The sequence below is a fragment of the Eucalyptus grandis genome, chromosome 11 (genome assembly GCF_016545825.1).
Source record: "Eucalyptus grandis isolate ANBG69807.140 chromosome 11, ASM1654582v1, whole genome shotgun sequence".
Classification (NCBI taxonomy): domain Eukaryota; kingdom Viridiplantae; phylum Streptophyta; class Magnoliopsida; order Myrtales; family Myrtaceae; genus Eucalyptus; species Eucalyptus grandis.
The window spans coordinates 5,971,045-5,983,286 of record NC_052622.1 but is presented as its reverse complement, the minus strand read 5'-3'; the positions used below and the strand labels follow the sequence as shown (position 1 = coordinate 5,983,286).

Sequence of the window (12,242 nt, the reverse complement as noted above, 5' to 3'; positions counted from 1 at the left end):
ATGTTTAGGATTAAATTGACCAAATTAAAATATATACGACTTAATTGACATTCATACAAAAGCACATCACACATGCAATACCCAACTTCTAAAAATTACAAATACCAAATATTCATTCTATATCTACTATAGTCATCGCACATTGCACATGCAATACCATGTCTTTTTGTTGTCCACTCTTTCCTTCCCCTCTCCTTTCTTCCAATTGTTTGTATCTTATTTCTTGACTTTAAGATTCGACATCTACATTTATTTCTTGCAAAAAAGATTGGTAGAGTCAACTCCCATAATGAAATTAAGCATAATACAACACATCAACTTGAGTATCAGAAGACCAAAAAGGCTTCAATGTCTTATAAACTGAAATGCCTTTTCAGACCTCAAATGCCCTTTCTACCGAGAACTGTAAAGATAAATGGCAATAAGTGAACAACCTTCCTAATTCTCACATGGGCGGTCTTGAAATTCTTTTTGTGATACCGAAACCTATCTCGTTAAATTAACGAGATAGGTTTAGATTCAACTACAAATGGATTTTTTTTTTTAAAGCTAAAAATTACAAATGGATTCAAGCCATTTACGCTTGCGGTTCTTGAAGAGCTCAAGACAGTGTTCTTGATCCAAGTTTCTGCTGCAGAACTTCTTGTAGTACTCCGCATATGTGAATTCCCGATAAATGGGCCCACGACCGTTGTCTAGGAGCGATACGGGTGAGCTAATCAACGCGTGGCTGCTCGGGCTAAGAAACGATGCGATCGACATTCTTGGCTTGTCGGCATTCACTATGGCCCGGTGCCACACGCTCTTGTACCTCCCATTACTCAATGCCTGTGATACACCATCAACGTTAACAGCATCTTGTTTAGGGATGAATCTATGACCAACTTTCGGAGGGACTGAGATTAAAGATATCTGAGGATTTTCAAGAAATAGTAACAATATTATCAGAAATCATAAGGTACTTCTTTAACGCATTGAATCCGGGGAGGCGGGGCCCGCACACCTTCTCCCCCACCTAGGTATGTCTCTGTACACATTCATTTCTAAAGTTTTCTTCTTCGACAGAACATCTTGACAAAAGCTATAGTCGGGTGAGCAATACATTGAAAGTGTTAGATATAAATCACAATCGATAAATATTTCGAATCCATTTTTGATTGGCCAAGTCAACATAATTTTAATGGTGGAGACTACACTCGATCCCTAATGTTCGCATGATTCATTTGATATGAGTGACTCAATTTACCAAGTTAGAAGTACCTGTAATTGGTCCCCGATGTTGATGACAAAGGCATTTGGGTGAGGATCAATGGCGACCCACTTGCCATCTTTGAGGACCTGAAGGCCTGCGACATGTAGATCCTGAAGTAGAATGGTGAGTGCATTTGGGTCAGTGTGGCCTGGGAGACCGTAAGTGAGCTCTGGCTCTGGGCATGGCGGGTAGAAATTGACGGCCATGTGTTGTCCTTGTTCTCCTAGGATGTTCCTTACGGCATCCTTCTCGAACCCCAGGCTCTCCGAGATCAGCTCTTCGAGCCTGTACCCGAGACGTCGCACTTCGCGACAGTAGTTGCTCACGAACTCCCTGCCGATGGCACGTAATCAAGACACAAGTGGTTAGTAGCTCGACTAGGCCTTGATAAATACAATCATTTATACGTTATTTCAAAGCTTTTTTGCTAACGGGAGAGATTTGGGCATCACAGCTTAGGTACCGACCATTTGGGCCTAAAGTTTTCATGAGGGGTGGCCCATGTTCATCCAAACTTGTCCATTGATCAACTCTTGTTCGTATCTGGGCCAATCTCGATGCAACGAATATAGGAAAAGCAAGACAATCGCAATGAAAGGAAGATATTCTGGCTGGAACCCAACCGATTCCTGGACTCCTCAGTTTATCCACTTTAAGATGAAGTGGACTTTGCTCTTCTGGCCATTCAGGCTAATGCTGGGCCTAATTTTGAAGAGGAGATGGGCTTGTGCTATTTGGGGGCTGTGGTTAGCTTTTGTACCGAACATAATGAAATGAAAGGCTTGAAAGAAAGAAAAAGAAAAAAACATAACGTAATGAAAAGATAATTTATGCTGATCATCACTCTTCTAGGTTGTAACTAGGGATGATTGGTTCTAAAGTGGGTAGATTCTAGACCTGAAACTTGGAATTTGTCTTGTTAGGGTTGGTTCCTAATATTTCGAATTGAGAACTGATCATGTTGATCATGGACCTAACCTAGAACTAAATTTGCCCAATTCTAAGTTCAATTCAAGAACAGGCCAAGGCTTTTTTTTTCCCTTCATTTTTATTTCTCGTATATATATAATAAGCATATGTTACATATGAATAGAATCCTTTCTTCTTGAGGAGAATATATCCAACATATTTAATTTTGACAAATATTTTACGTTCCAAAAAAGAGTGAAGGACTTACTTGGGTTAGAGATAAACTGGTTCAGTTCTAGCTTCTACCCTAGATTTGACTTCTATGTTTTACCTTGGAACTGGCCTGATAGGTTCTAGGTTTCGAATAGAACCCACTAGTTCAGGGTATAAACACATAACCAAACTTCTTAATGCTTATTCCTAATTTTGGATTAGGGAACTAGACTGGTGCCCTTGTAAATTGGCTTAGTTGTTCACCTCTAGGTTGTGACAAAGTGTATTACATTGACCAATTAAACATCTACCTACCTTGTAGATGTGTACCCATTTTTCTCCATCTTGAATTTCACATAATACTATGGAACTAGCCTTGCAAGTTCCAGATTTTGAATATAACCAGCTGGTTTAGGGTATAGAACAGTGAACCCAACCTCTCAAGGCCAATTCCTAGTTTTTGGGTTTGGGAACTGGACCAGTCCCCTCGTAAACCAGCTCACTTGCTCAACCCTAGGTTGTGACAAAGTCCATTACATTGACCAATTAAACATCCACCTACCTTCTAGATGTGTATCCATTTTTCTCCATCTTGAATTTCACATAATACCTTGAAACTGACCTTGCAGTTCCAGGTTTCTAATAGAACCAATTGGCTTAGGGTATGAATCAAACTCTTAAGGTTGATTTCTAGTTTTTGGGTTAGGGAATTGGATTGGTGTCCTTGTAAACCAGCTCAATTGCTCACCCTTAGTTTGTGACAAAGTCTATTATTTTGACCAATTAAACATCCACCTACCTTCCAGATGTGTACCCATTTTTTCTGCATCTTGAATTTCACCTAATACCTTGAAATCAACCTTGTAGTCTCTAGGTTCCGAATAGAACCACCTGGTTTAGGGTATATAAAGTAGTGAACCAAACCTCTCAGGCTGATCCCTAGTTTTTGGGTTAGGGAATGAACCAGTGCCCTTGTAAAAAGGCTCAATTGCTCTCCCCTAGGTTGTGACAAAGTCTATTATATTGACTAATCAAACATCCTCCTACCTTCTAGATGTGTACCCATTTTTCTCCATCTTGAAATTCACGTAATACCTTGGAACCGGCCTTGTAGGTTCTAGTTTCCAAATAGAACCAACCAGTTTAGGGTATAGAATAGTGAACCGAACCTCTTAAGGCCAATTCCTAGTTTTTCGGTTAGGGAACCGCACTGGTCCCCTTGTAAACCAGCTTACTTGCTCAACCGTAGGTTGTGACAAAGTCTATTACGTTGATCAATTGAACATCCACCTACCTTCTAGATGCGTCCCTATTTTTCTCCATGCTTGCATTTCACCTAACTACATCAGCAGCTTTCGCTTCTGCAAAATCAAGACCGTCATCTTCTAGAAAATTCAAAGTCTTATTTCCGACAGAAAGTTAGAGAGCATCTAACTGTATATAGTCACGCTTATAAATATATAAGTGTGCCAATTTAGGTGGCTTTCTTTGACCGCAGCTCATGTCTTGAGCTTATACCATGGTCATGAACCTATAATCTACTGCATGCCCGTAGTTGACAAGGCAAGGAAGAATGCTTACGTCAGACGACAGCAACGAGTGCATTATCTCTTTATTTAAAGGGTTTAAAACAATATTCGAAGGTTAATGCGTGCTGACTAGTGTAAAAGAGATTTCATCCATTACGTTTCCTTTTACCTTTTTGGCTGATTCAGCCATATCCGTCATCTTTGTCGAGATAAACTTATGATCAAGGATAGACATAACTGATTTTCGAAGCCAATTTATTTCTTATTTTTTGGTATATTGTTCAGCAAGATGAGATGCCTAAGGGATAAAATTGCTAGCTCAGCTTAATCTGTTTCCTAGTCTGCATAAGCACCAAAGTCAAGCACGTCCAGTTGACTAGTCACGATTAGGTGAATGTCGTACCTAGGAATTTTATCATAATCACCTCTGTCGTCGTGATCTATATTTTTCAATGCTTGACTTCTCGATCATAGATTGATTTTCCGATTAACGCAATATGTGAATGAGAATACACAGAGCCCAGTGCGTCGGTTTCAAAAAGACTAATTGACCTTCCCCGCCGCACTTTTATCTCCGTGTGAATCCTCTCTCTTTGAAACCTAACATCATTGAACTTGGGGAGGAGAAGCAAATTCAAAATCGAGTTCCCATCGTGACAATTATAGGCTGATTTAATATAGACATTATATGTCTCTGTTAAAAAAAAAGACATTATATGTCAACATCGTATAGACCAAGAAGCTACGTTGCGGAATCATTTTGAAAAATTGACACTGCTTTCTACATTTCTAAAATTAATGTTATGCCCTCACCCCTTTTATTTAAGTAGGTTTAAGTACAATTTGCATAGTATTCATATTATTATTATTATTATTATGTTTGAAACCTAAAGTAAAGGAAACGGAATATTGGCTTGATTTAATGGGTTCTCGAGTACTAAGTATTCAACACAAAATAGAAGGGTGTAAAAGAAACTAAAATATACTCTTTTTTTTTTTTTGGGACAAAACTAAAATATACTTGAAGGACGGCATCTTGCATGTGATAGAAAATTGTCATTTCAATGTAGGGAAGACGAATTATAACATCAGCATCAGGACGTAGGAGCTGACGTCATCTACTAATCTGGAAAAGTGCGACCCGTTTGTGCTTTTTCATTCCAACTTGCGTTACCCGTGATTGAGGGGATCTGACCACTGTACAAAATACAAAGGTCGTTCCGTGCACATTCTGCTCCATGATTGACAATATTTCAGTTGCAATAGCAATAATTCTGCTCCCCAACCACCCCCCTCCCCCAAAATTTTCAAGCAGAATAATAGTATTAGGTAATCAATGGTGTTAGAATATTTAGACATTATTAATATTTAAATACCTAGCAAATGGTAAGAATAATCAAAGACACATTAACACGATGATAGAAGATTTTTATCTTTCTTTTAATTCATTACTTATAACACTTGATATTATATAATCACGACTTGTTATAACAGCACGAAATGGAGACTATTCTCATGTAAGGACCGACAATTGAGTCAATGTTCTGGCCGTCTATTCCTCCTTATTTTGATGCGTTTTCTGTGGTTGTCCATATCCCTTCTTCCAAAGCACATACCATTTCCATAATAGAATTCTCCATTTGACAACAACGCTCCACTCATTTTTGTGGCCAAGACCAAAAGTGGAGAGATAGTGAGAAGAAAAGGGCAAACCGATAAGACGATAATGCTTGTCACAGTGGGTTCACGTGGGTGTAGAATTTGTCGAAGTCCGTGACGTATAGAGGAGGAAAAACGCTCAAATAGATAGAAAGAGAGTGCTGGAAATTTAACTTGAGACCTCCACTTTAATACGTTTTGATGTCTCTAATGTTTTTTTATATAATAAAGATTGGGCACTCGACCTTAAACGATTGCCTAAATCTTTCTTGACAAGAGCAAAAAGTGACACTTTCTTTTTCCTTTTCCTTCCCAACGCATATCGCATACATGTTGATTTCGTGCGCACTCGACTTTCAAGAAAAAGCCAAGCCATTTAAAAGTTGAAAATTCGTGGGCCATATTGTTTTTCTTCTATTCCAGTCTTGAATAATTCTTTTGATTAGTAGGTTTTAAATTTTGGTGTAGTTGAACTTTCAGTTACGCTATTTTCTTCAGAAAAATAAAATGAGAGAGAGAGAGAGAGAGAGAGATACTTGAACGTAGGAGGATTGGCGGGCCATTCTTCCATATACTTTTCAAGGGGGTGACAATGGAGCCTGAGATAGTCTCTCCAGTTGTGAACCTTCTCTTTCTTCACATTGAAACTGGTGGACAATCTCATCGTCTTCGTAGGATCCTCCGAATAAAGTTTCATCTTCTCTTCCACCGGCAGGCGGAAGAACTCTGCTGCCACCTCTTGCATCCTCTCCACCGCTTCCGTCGATACTCCATGGTTAATCACCTAATAAAAACCACGACAACCCGAAGTCCCAAATCAGAAATATATATATTATAAATATATATTATTACTAGATGATGAAAGGGCGATATCTTTTAAGGATTACTTATATTACATCATTTATATCACGTGATATGCTCAATACTTTTTATATTATTAAAGTGCGTGTAATATATTAAATAGCATATTCAAGGCAGCCTTCGTTAGGACATTGCGGGTTGGACGAATAATTGTGAGACAGGGCACGTGTAATACAAGCATAGAGGAGTAATGTCGAGAACAAGTTCCAGGTGCAAAATGATCAAATGATAGGGTCATGGTCCAACTAATCGAGATACCGTTCTCTCGGGGACTTTCATTTCGAAAAGCTTAAGTCTATAGGTGAAGTAGATCCCATGCACACGTGGTCAAATCCAAATTATGTATTTGTGAGACAACTCTTCAACTAACCCTTTAACAAAGCGGACAAAAGATCACAAATGAGCTTCACCTGGAAGAAACCGTAAAATCTGCAAGCATCGCCGATTTGATGAACGACTCGGGACCTGTCGTTGCAGCCTAAGTCGATGATCGGGACGTGCTCGAAGGCAGACACTTCGGAGAGGCGGGGACGCTCGGATTCCGGCCTCACGTAGCTTCTTGGCAACCTGGTGAACCGAGTCCCACCGGATATGACTTTTGCTTCCATGCGCAAACTAAATGATCAACGGCGCCACAGAAACAGACAAAATGAGTGGAGGGTTTATATTTTCTGCCCCCTTTTGAGTTTGTGGGTATGACGGGCTTTGGTGAGCTTCCGAGAAGATGAGCACTTTGAGGTGCTACAGACGTACTTATACTAATAGAGCAGCGCCGGCCACCAGCTTGTTGTCGAAATTACAAAAATGACCTAGCCCGAAATAAGATTGACCGAGCCACTTCGGTGGCGGAGTACAAGGGATTTGAAATTAATGCCCTAACGAAGGCTGCTGTGAATATGCTATTTAATATATTACATACTTTAATAATATGAAAAAGTGTCGAGCATCTCACGTGGTATAAATGATGTGATATAAGCAAGCTTTAAAAAGATATCATACTCTCATCATCTAGTAATGATACATATAAATACCCGAAAATTCTGATTTGGGACTTCGGGTTGTCATGATTTTAATAAAGTGATTAACCATGGAGCATCGACGGAAGCGGTGAAGAGGATGCAAGAGGTGGGTATGAGAACTTTCGTGAGCTTCCGAGAAGATAAGCATTTTGAGGTGCTACAGACGTGCGTATATTAATAGAACAGCAGTGGCCAGCAGCTTGTTGTCGAAATTACAAAAATGACCTAGCCCGGAATGAGATTGATTGAGCCACTTCGGTGGCGGAATACAAGGGGCTTGAAATTCGTGTCGCGCCTTGCGAAATTTTTGTATGGCTATTTTCTCATCATTCCAGGGTTGATGCTGGGAATATTTGATTTGTAAAGTGGATGCGCGCATGGTTTGAGGAATCTGCTTCCGTTTCTCCGTCGTTGTATAAATCATATCTAGACAAATGCATGTACCTGGAAAAAATGACCATGCTTTTGAACATTTTCTTGATCTAGGTCCAACAGATTTGACTTTATTTAAAGCAAACATGATCGAGCTTGATACAATGTATGTAGCATTCATATCGGCTTTCTTTCATTGGTTACCTTTCAATACAACATCTTAAAGAATACCTAAAAAGTTCTAAACTTATTGCATTTATGTCAATTTAGTCTCGGATCTTTCAATTTGGCCAATGATGCATTCATTTTATGGAAAATGAGTCATTTGAAAAACATTATTAAAAAATAATCGATTGTATCGCTTACAAAAATAAATAAATAGAGACTATTTTTCATCGCCTAAGGTATAGATTGTTATCGATGATAGAAACATTTTCCGTTGATAATTTTTCTAAACAATATAAGCAATCATTTTTCGAAAAATATTTTTCAAATCACTCACTTTTTGCGAAACCGATGTTAAATTTTTTGATGATTTGCCAACTTAATCATTCCAGCCAATTTTTACTAGAAATCACTGTCGTGGACTTTGGTTGTGCCACATAGATTCCCGATGCTAAATGGACAATTTTAATACTTTTTAAAATTATATATTTTTCTTTTTCTTTTTCTTTCTTTCTTTTTCCCTAGCAAATCTAGCTAGTGTCATCGACTGACCCTTATTGGTCACATGCAAGGCTTGGTAGACCCTTGCTGACCATAGGCAAGGGCTTCATGGCCGTTGCTTGGTCTAGGCGAGGTTGCGGCATTGAGCGAGTTTAGAAAGAAAAAAGGAAAAGAAAGAAAGAAAAAGGAAAAAGAGAAGAAAAATAATATAAAATTCACAAATCATTTTTTTTTTAAAATTATAAAAATTGGCCATGTTAGTGTTGGCTATCCTAAGCCAATTGTGTCACGTAGGATAACTATCATAAACATCAGTGATTTTTGGTCAAAATTGATTGGAAGGATGACATTGATTAATCGCTAAAAATTTTAGAACTAAATTTGCATAATTCAATAGATTTAAGACTTTTCTAATAATTATCCAACTTCTTCTATAATTGGTAAACTAGTGACTGTAGCTTTGATACGCTTTTATAACCGGAAATAGTAAAGAAGAGGAGATAGGGTAGAAGGAAGGTAGGATTGAGTGGACAGATTGAAGTGCTAGCTTTTAATCACTTTACCTAATGAAGTGATAGGGTAGGAATTTTTTTTTTTTGGTAAACGATAGGGTAGGAATTTAGGCACACGGTCTGACCTGCTTTGTATAATGCTCGATTATATATATGTTTTTTAATTCTCCACAAGTTAGGCAAGTGAATACGAGGGAAAATTCCTAAAAGATTCTATATCGATTGTATATTTTTCAATTCGGTCACAAACATTTTAATTTGGTCAATCAAGTCCTAAACATTTTGGTAATTTGCTAATATAGTCAATTCAACCAATTTTGGCCGGAAATTAATAATGCGTACACTAGCCATCTTACATAATACAGCTAATATTGATGTGAAATTTTTTTGTAATTTTTTTATTAATTACTTCCTTTCTTTTCTTTTCGTTTTTTTGTTGTTGTTGTTAAGGGCCAGTTAGTGGTTGGTGGCCATCAGTTGAGGCTTGGTGACCCTTGTAGGCCATTAGGTGAGGGTAGCACGCGGTGAGTGATGACTTATAGCCCTCGCTCAGAACTAGGTGAGGGCCGCAATCATTGCTGTGGTTGGCAATGACCTCATGGCCTTCATCGACCACATGCAAGGGTAGTGAGCCCTCACTAGCCACTAGGAGCTTTGAGTGAGAGCCGCAAGCCCTCGCCAAGTGGCTTGCAGGAATCACAAGGCCTAGCCCGTTGGCGGACGCCCTCGACCGACCCTTTAACAATAAAATAGAAAAGAAAAATACTAATAAAAATTGAGAATAGTTAAAAAAAAATTAATTTTTTTTTTTCATATTTGTGTCAATTGTGTCATGTGTGATGTCTAGTGTCTATGTTATCAATTTCTGATTAAATTAGTCAAATTGAAAAGTGTATAATTGAATTGGTACAAGTGCAATAAGTTTATGGCATTTTTAATAATTTTCTCGTAAACACGAAAATGAGACTTATATGTTATTACTCTAATAGCCCATGCAATTAGCCACGTTTTCCTTCGTTTGCAATTTGGAGATGAAAAGATTGAAACATAGTGTCGGCAACTTTATTTCCTTCCTTCCCTCTGCCCCATTAGCTAAATACATAAAATGAATGATAAATGCGAGGCACGTGTTGAGAAAGCTTAGTAGTTTACCCTAAAGTTCAAAGCAAAAAGAGCACGAAAAAGGGGACAGTGGTACGTTCTGGCAAATTTAACGATGAGAAGATGCTAACCAGCCAAACATTGACAGCAAAATATTGGTTTTTCTTGGGCCATGAAATGAAATAGAAACCGTTCTAAACGTGATGCAATTGCGAGCTTCATCATGTTTTCAGGATCCTAGGATATGTCGGTAGAGAGGACGAAAGTTTCCCCATTAAAGAACGGTGAATGAGATGTCGGCATCGGACATTCACCGTTCATGGACATTGGAATATATCTCAACCTATCATCGTAGCATCAGTCGGCCACTATGAAGATTCTCGATATCTTAGGCAGAAAGAGATGTGCCACTTCGTGCAGCAACGTTAATTGTATGTTAGAACCCGTGACGTGCACTCATCGGTCTTTGGAACACGTGAGTTTTAGTTTGTCTAAATCGACTCATCTAAGGCGAGATAAGTTTGGCTCCGATCCCATGTCCATTTGCAATTGGTGGAGACCGATGTAATTCGACAAATGTCGCAAGTTTTTTGTCAATTTAGCTAAAGGTACGTAACTATGCTTGTGTCATGGTCCGTGACACTCTATACTTGTGACTCTTGTGAGGGAAGCTTGGGATTATTGAGTGAAAAGTGAGTGATGCAGAGGGGATGGACACAATTGATATGTGGGAGTTGCCTTAGGACAGTTGCTACTATAAGTTTTAAGATAAAACGAATATATCTCCTAGGAGCTCTAAAGACGGGTTTAACCATGCATAAACTGATCGGGAGCTAATATCACTCTCTTGATGAGGTCATGATAGGTTGAAATTAGTTGTCAAGCTTAAAGTGATATGTTGTCGCGCTCGATGGTTTAGACGCCCGATATAAATTGGATATGGTATGATCTCGTATAAGGAAACTATTCGTAGTATTGTTCTCTTGAACAATTATCAAACGAAGGCTGGCTTGGTAAATTTCGCTTGCTAGGTGCCGCACGGGTTGTTCTGTGGCCATAAAATTGCCAACCTGTGATACTTGCATGTGGCGAATGTAAACCTTACAATATAAACTTTAGGAACATTCGTGACTCGATTGAATGTGCTATCTTGTCTCCTTTTACCGACCATTCGTGGCTGGTCAGTGACGTCGTAGTCCCAATGACTGAAATGTCAAGGATTTTTTTTTTTTTCTGGTATAGGTGCGGGGTTCGGCTGTTCTAAAAAGGAGCGGACAAAAAATTGAGCCTTATTTTTTTACTTTCAATTAATTTAGAGAAAATTTCTCACCCCACCAATCCTTTCTAAATGGCGAATTGCGTCTCCTACGGTCTCTTCCCGCTATCCTATTCGTGGGGTCCACGAGGCCAATTAAGAACATTGCAACGCCAAAGAGATGCAGAGTGTTTTGAGTGTGAACAACGTCATCGGGCTTCTGACATCACAAATTCATAATTGCCATCCAAGGTGGTAAAAAAAAGGGTCGCACAAGGCGTCACTCTCCACCAGTTGTGGAGTTGGAATCCCACATCCCCACTAATTAAATGGATTCTGCCCAAATTAAAGCTCTCTTTAGTGCAAGCTAGTCATCACCCTTTCTAGTAGATTGCTATTATTGTCGGGAGAATTATTTAAAAATTTCATAGACATATTGCATTTTTGTTAATTTAATTGATACATTTCAATTGTGCCAATTGAGTCTTAAACCTTTGTCAATTATACTCATCAGGCCAATTTTAGACAGAAATCATTGATGTGGATGTAGATTGTCCTAAGTAGCACATGACCGACGTTGACACTGGCAATTTTTCATATTTCTTTTAATTTTTTTTAGCGGTGACCCTTGTTGGGCATGGGAGGAAAAAAAAAAAAAGAAAGAAATGAAAAAAAGGAATAAAGAATAAAAAATTATAAAAATTCTTTCATGTCAAATCGATCATGCGACATAAATTGAATGACGTCCATGTCAACGATTTCCGAAAAAATTAACAAGATGAACTTGATTGGCAAAACATGAAAATATTTAGGAATTCATTTGGAAAAATTAAAAGGTTTAAAATTGGATCAGTAAAAGCACAGTAGGTTTAACACTCTTTCGATAATTTTCCC

General features: G+C 38.5%; 1 protein-coding gene across 1 annotated transcript; it reads right to left on the bottom strand.

Annotated features, from left to right (window-relative positions):
- Nucleotides 1-499: 499 nt before the first annotated feature.
- Nucleotides 500-7,162, bottom strand: LOC104426916 (protein DOWNY MILDEW RESISTANCE 6). Its single transcript, XM_039304175.1, has 4 exons — nt 6,834-7,162; nt 6,099-6,346; nt 1,261-1,585; nt 500-828 (listed from the first exon to the last, which is right to left on the bottom strand). The coding sequence occupies exons 1-4, from the start codon at nt 7,029-7,031 to the stop codon at nt 550-552; spliced, it is 1,050 nt and encodes a 349-aa protein (XP_039160109.1). The 5' UTR covers nt 7,032-7,162; the 3' UTR covers nt 500-549.
- Nucleotides 7,163-12,242: the final 5,080 nt, after the last annotated feature.

What these genes read in the sequence shown, in the direction of transcription:
- LOC104426916 (XM_039304175.1), bottom strand. Translation starts at nt 7,031, where the DNA reads ATGGAAGCAAAAGTCATATCCGGTGGGACTCGGTTCACCAGGTTGCCA. An exon ending in GCCAATCCTCCTACGTTCAA is followed by an intron (nt 1,586 to 6,098) that starts GTATCTCTCTCT and finishes TGCCATCGGCAG; the next exon opens with GGAGTTCGTGAGCAACTACT. An exon ending in ACATCGGGGACCAATTACAG is followed by an intron (nt 829 to 1,260) that starts GTACTTCTAACT and finishes GGTGTATCACAG; the next exon opens with GCATTGAGTAATGGGAGGTA.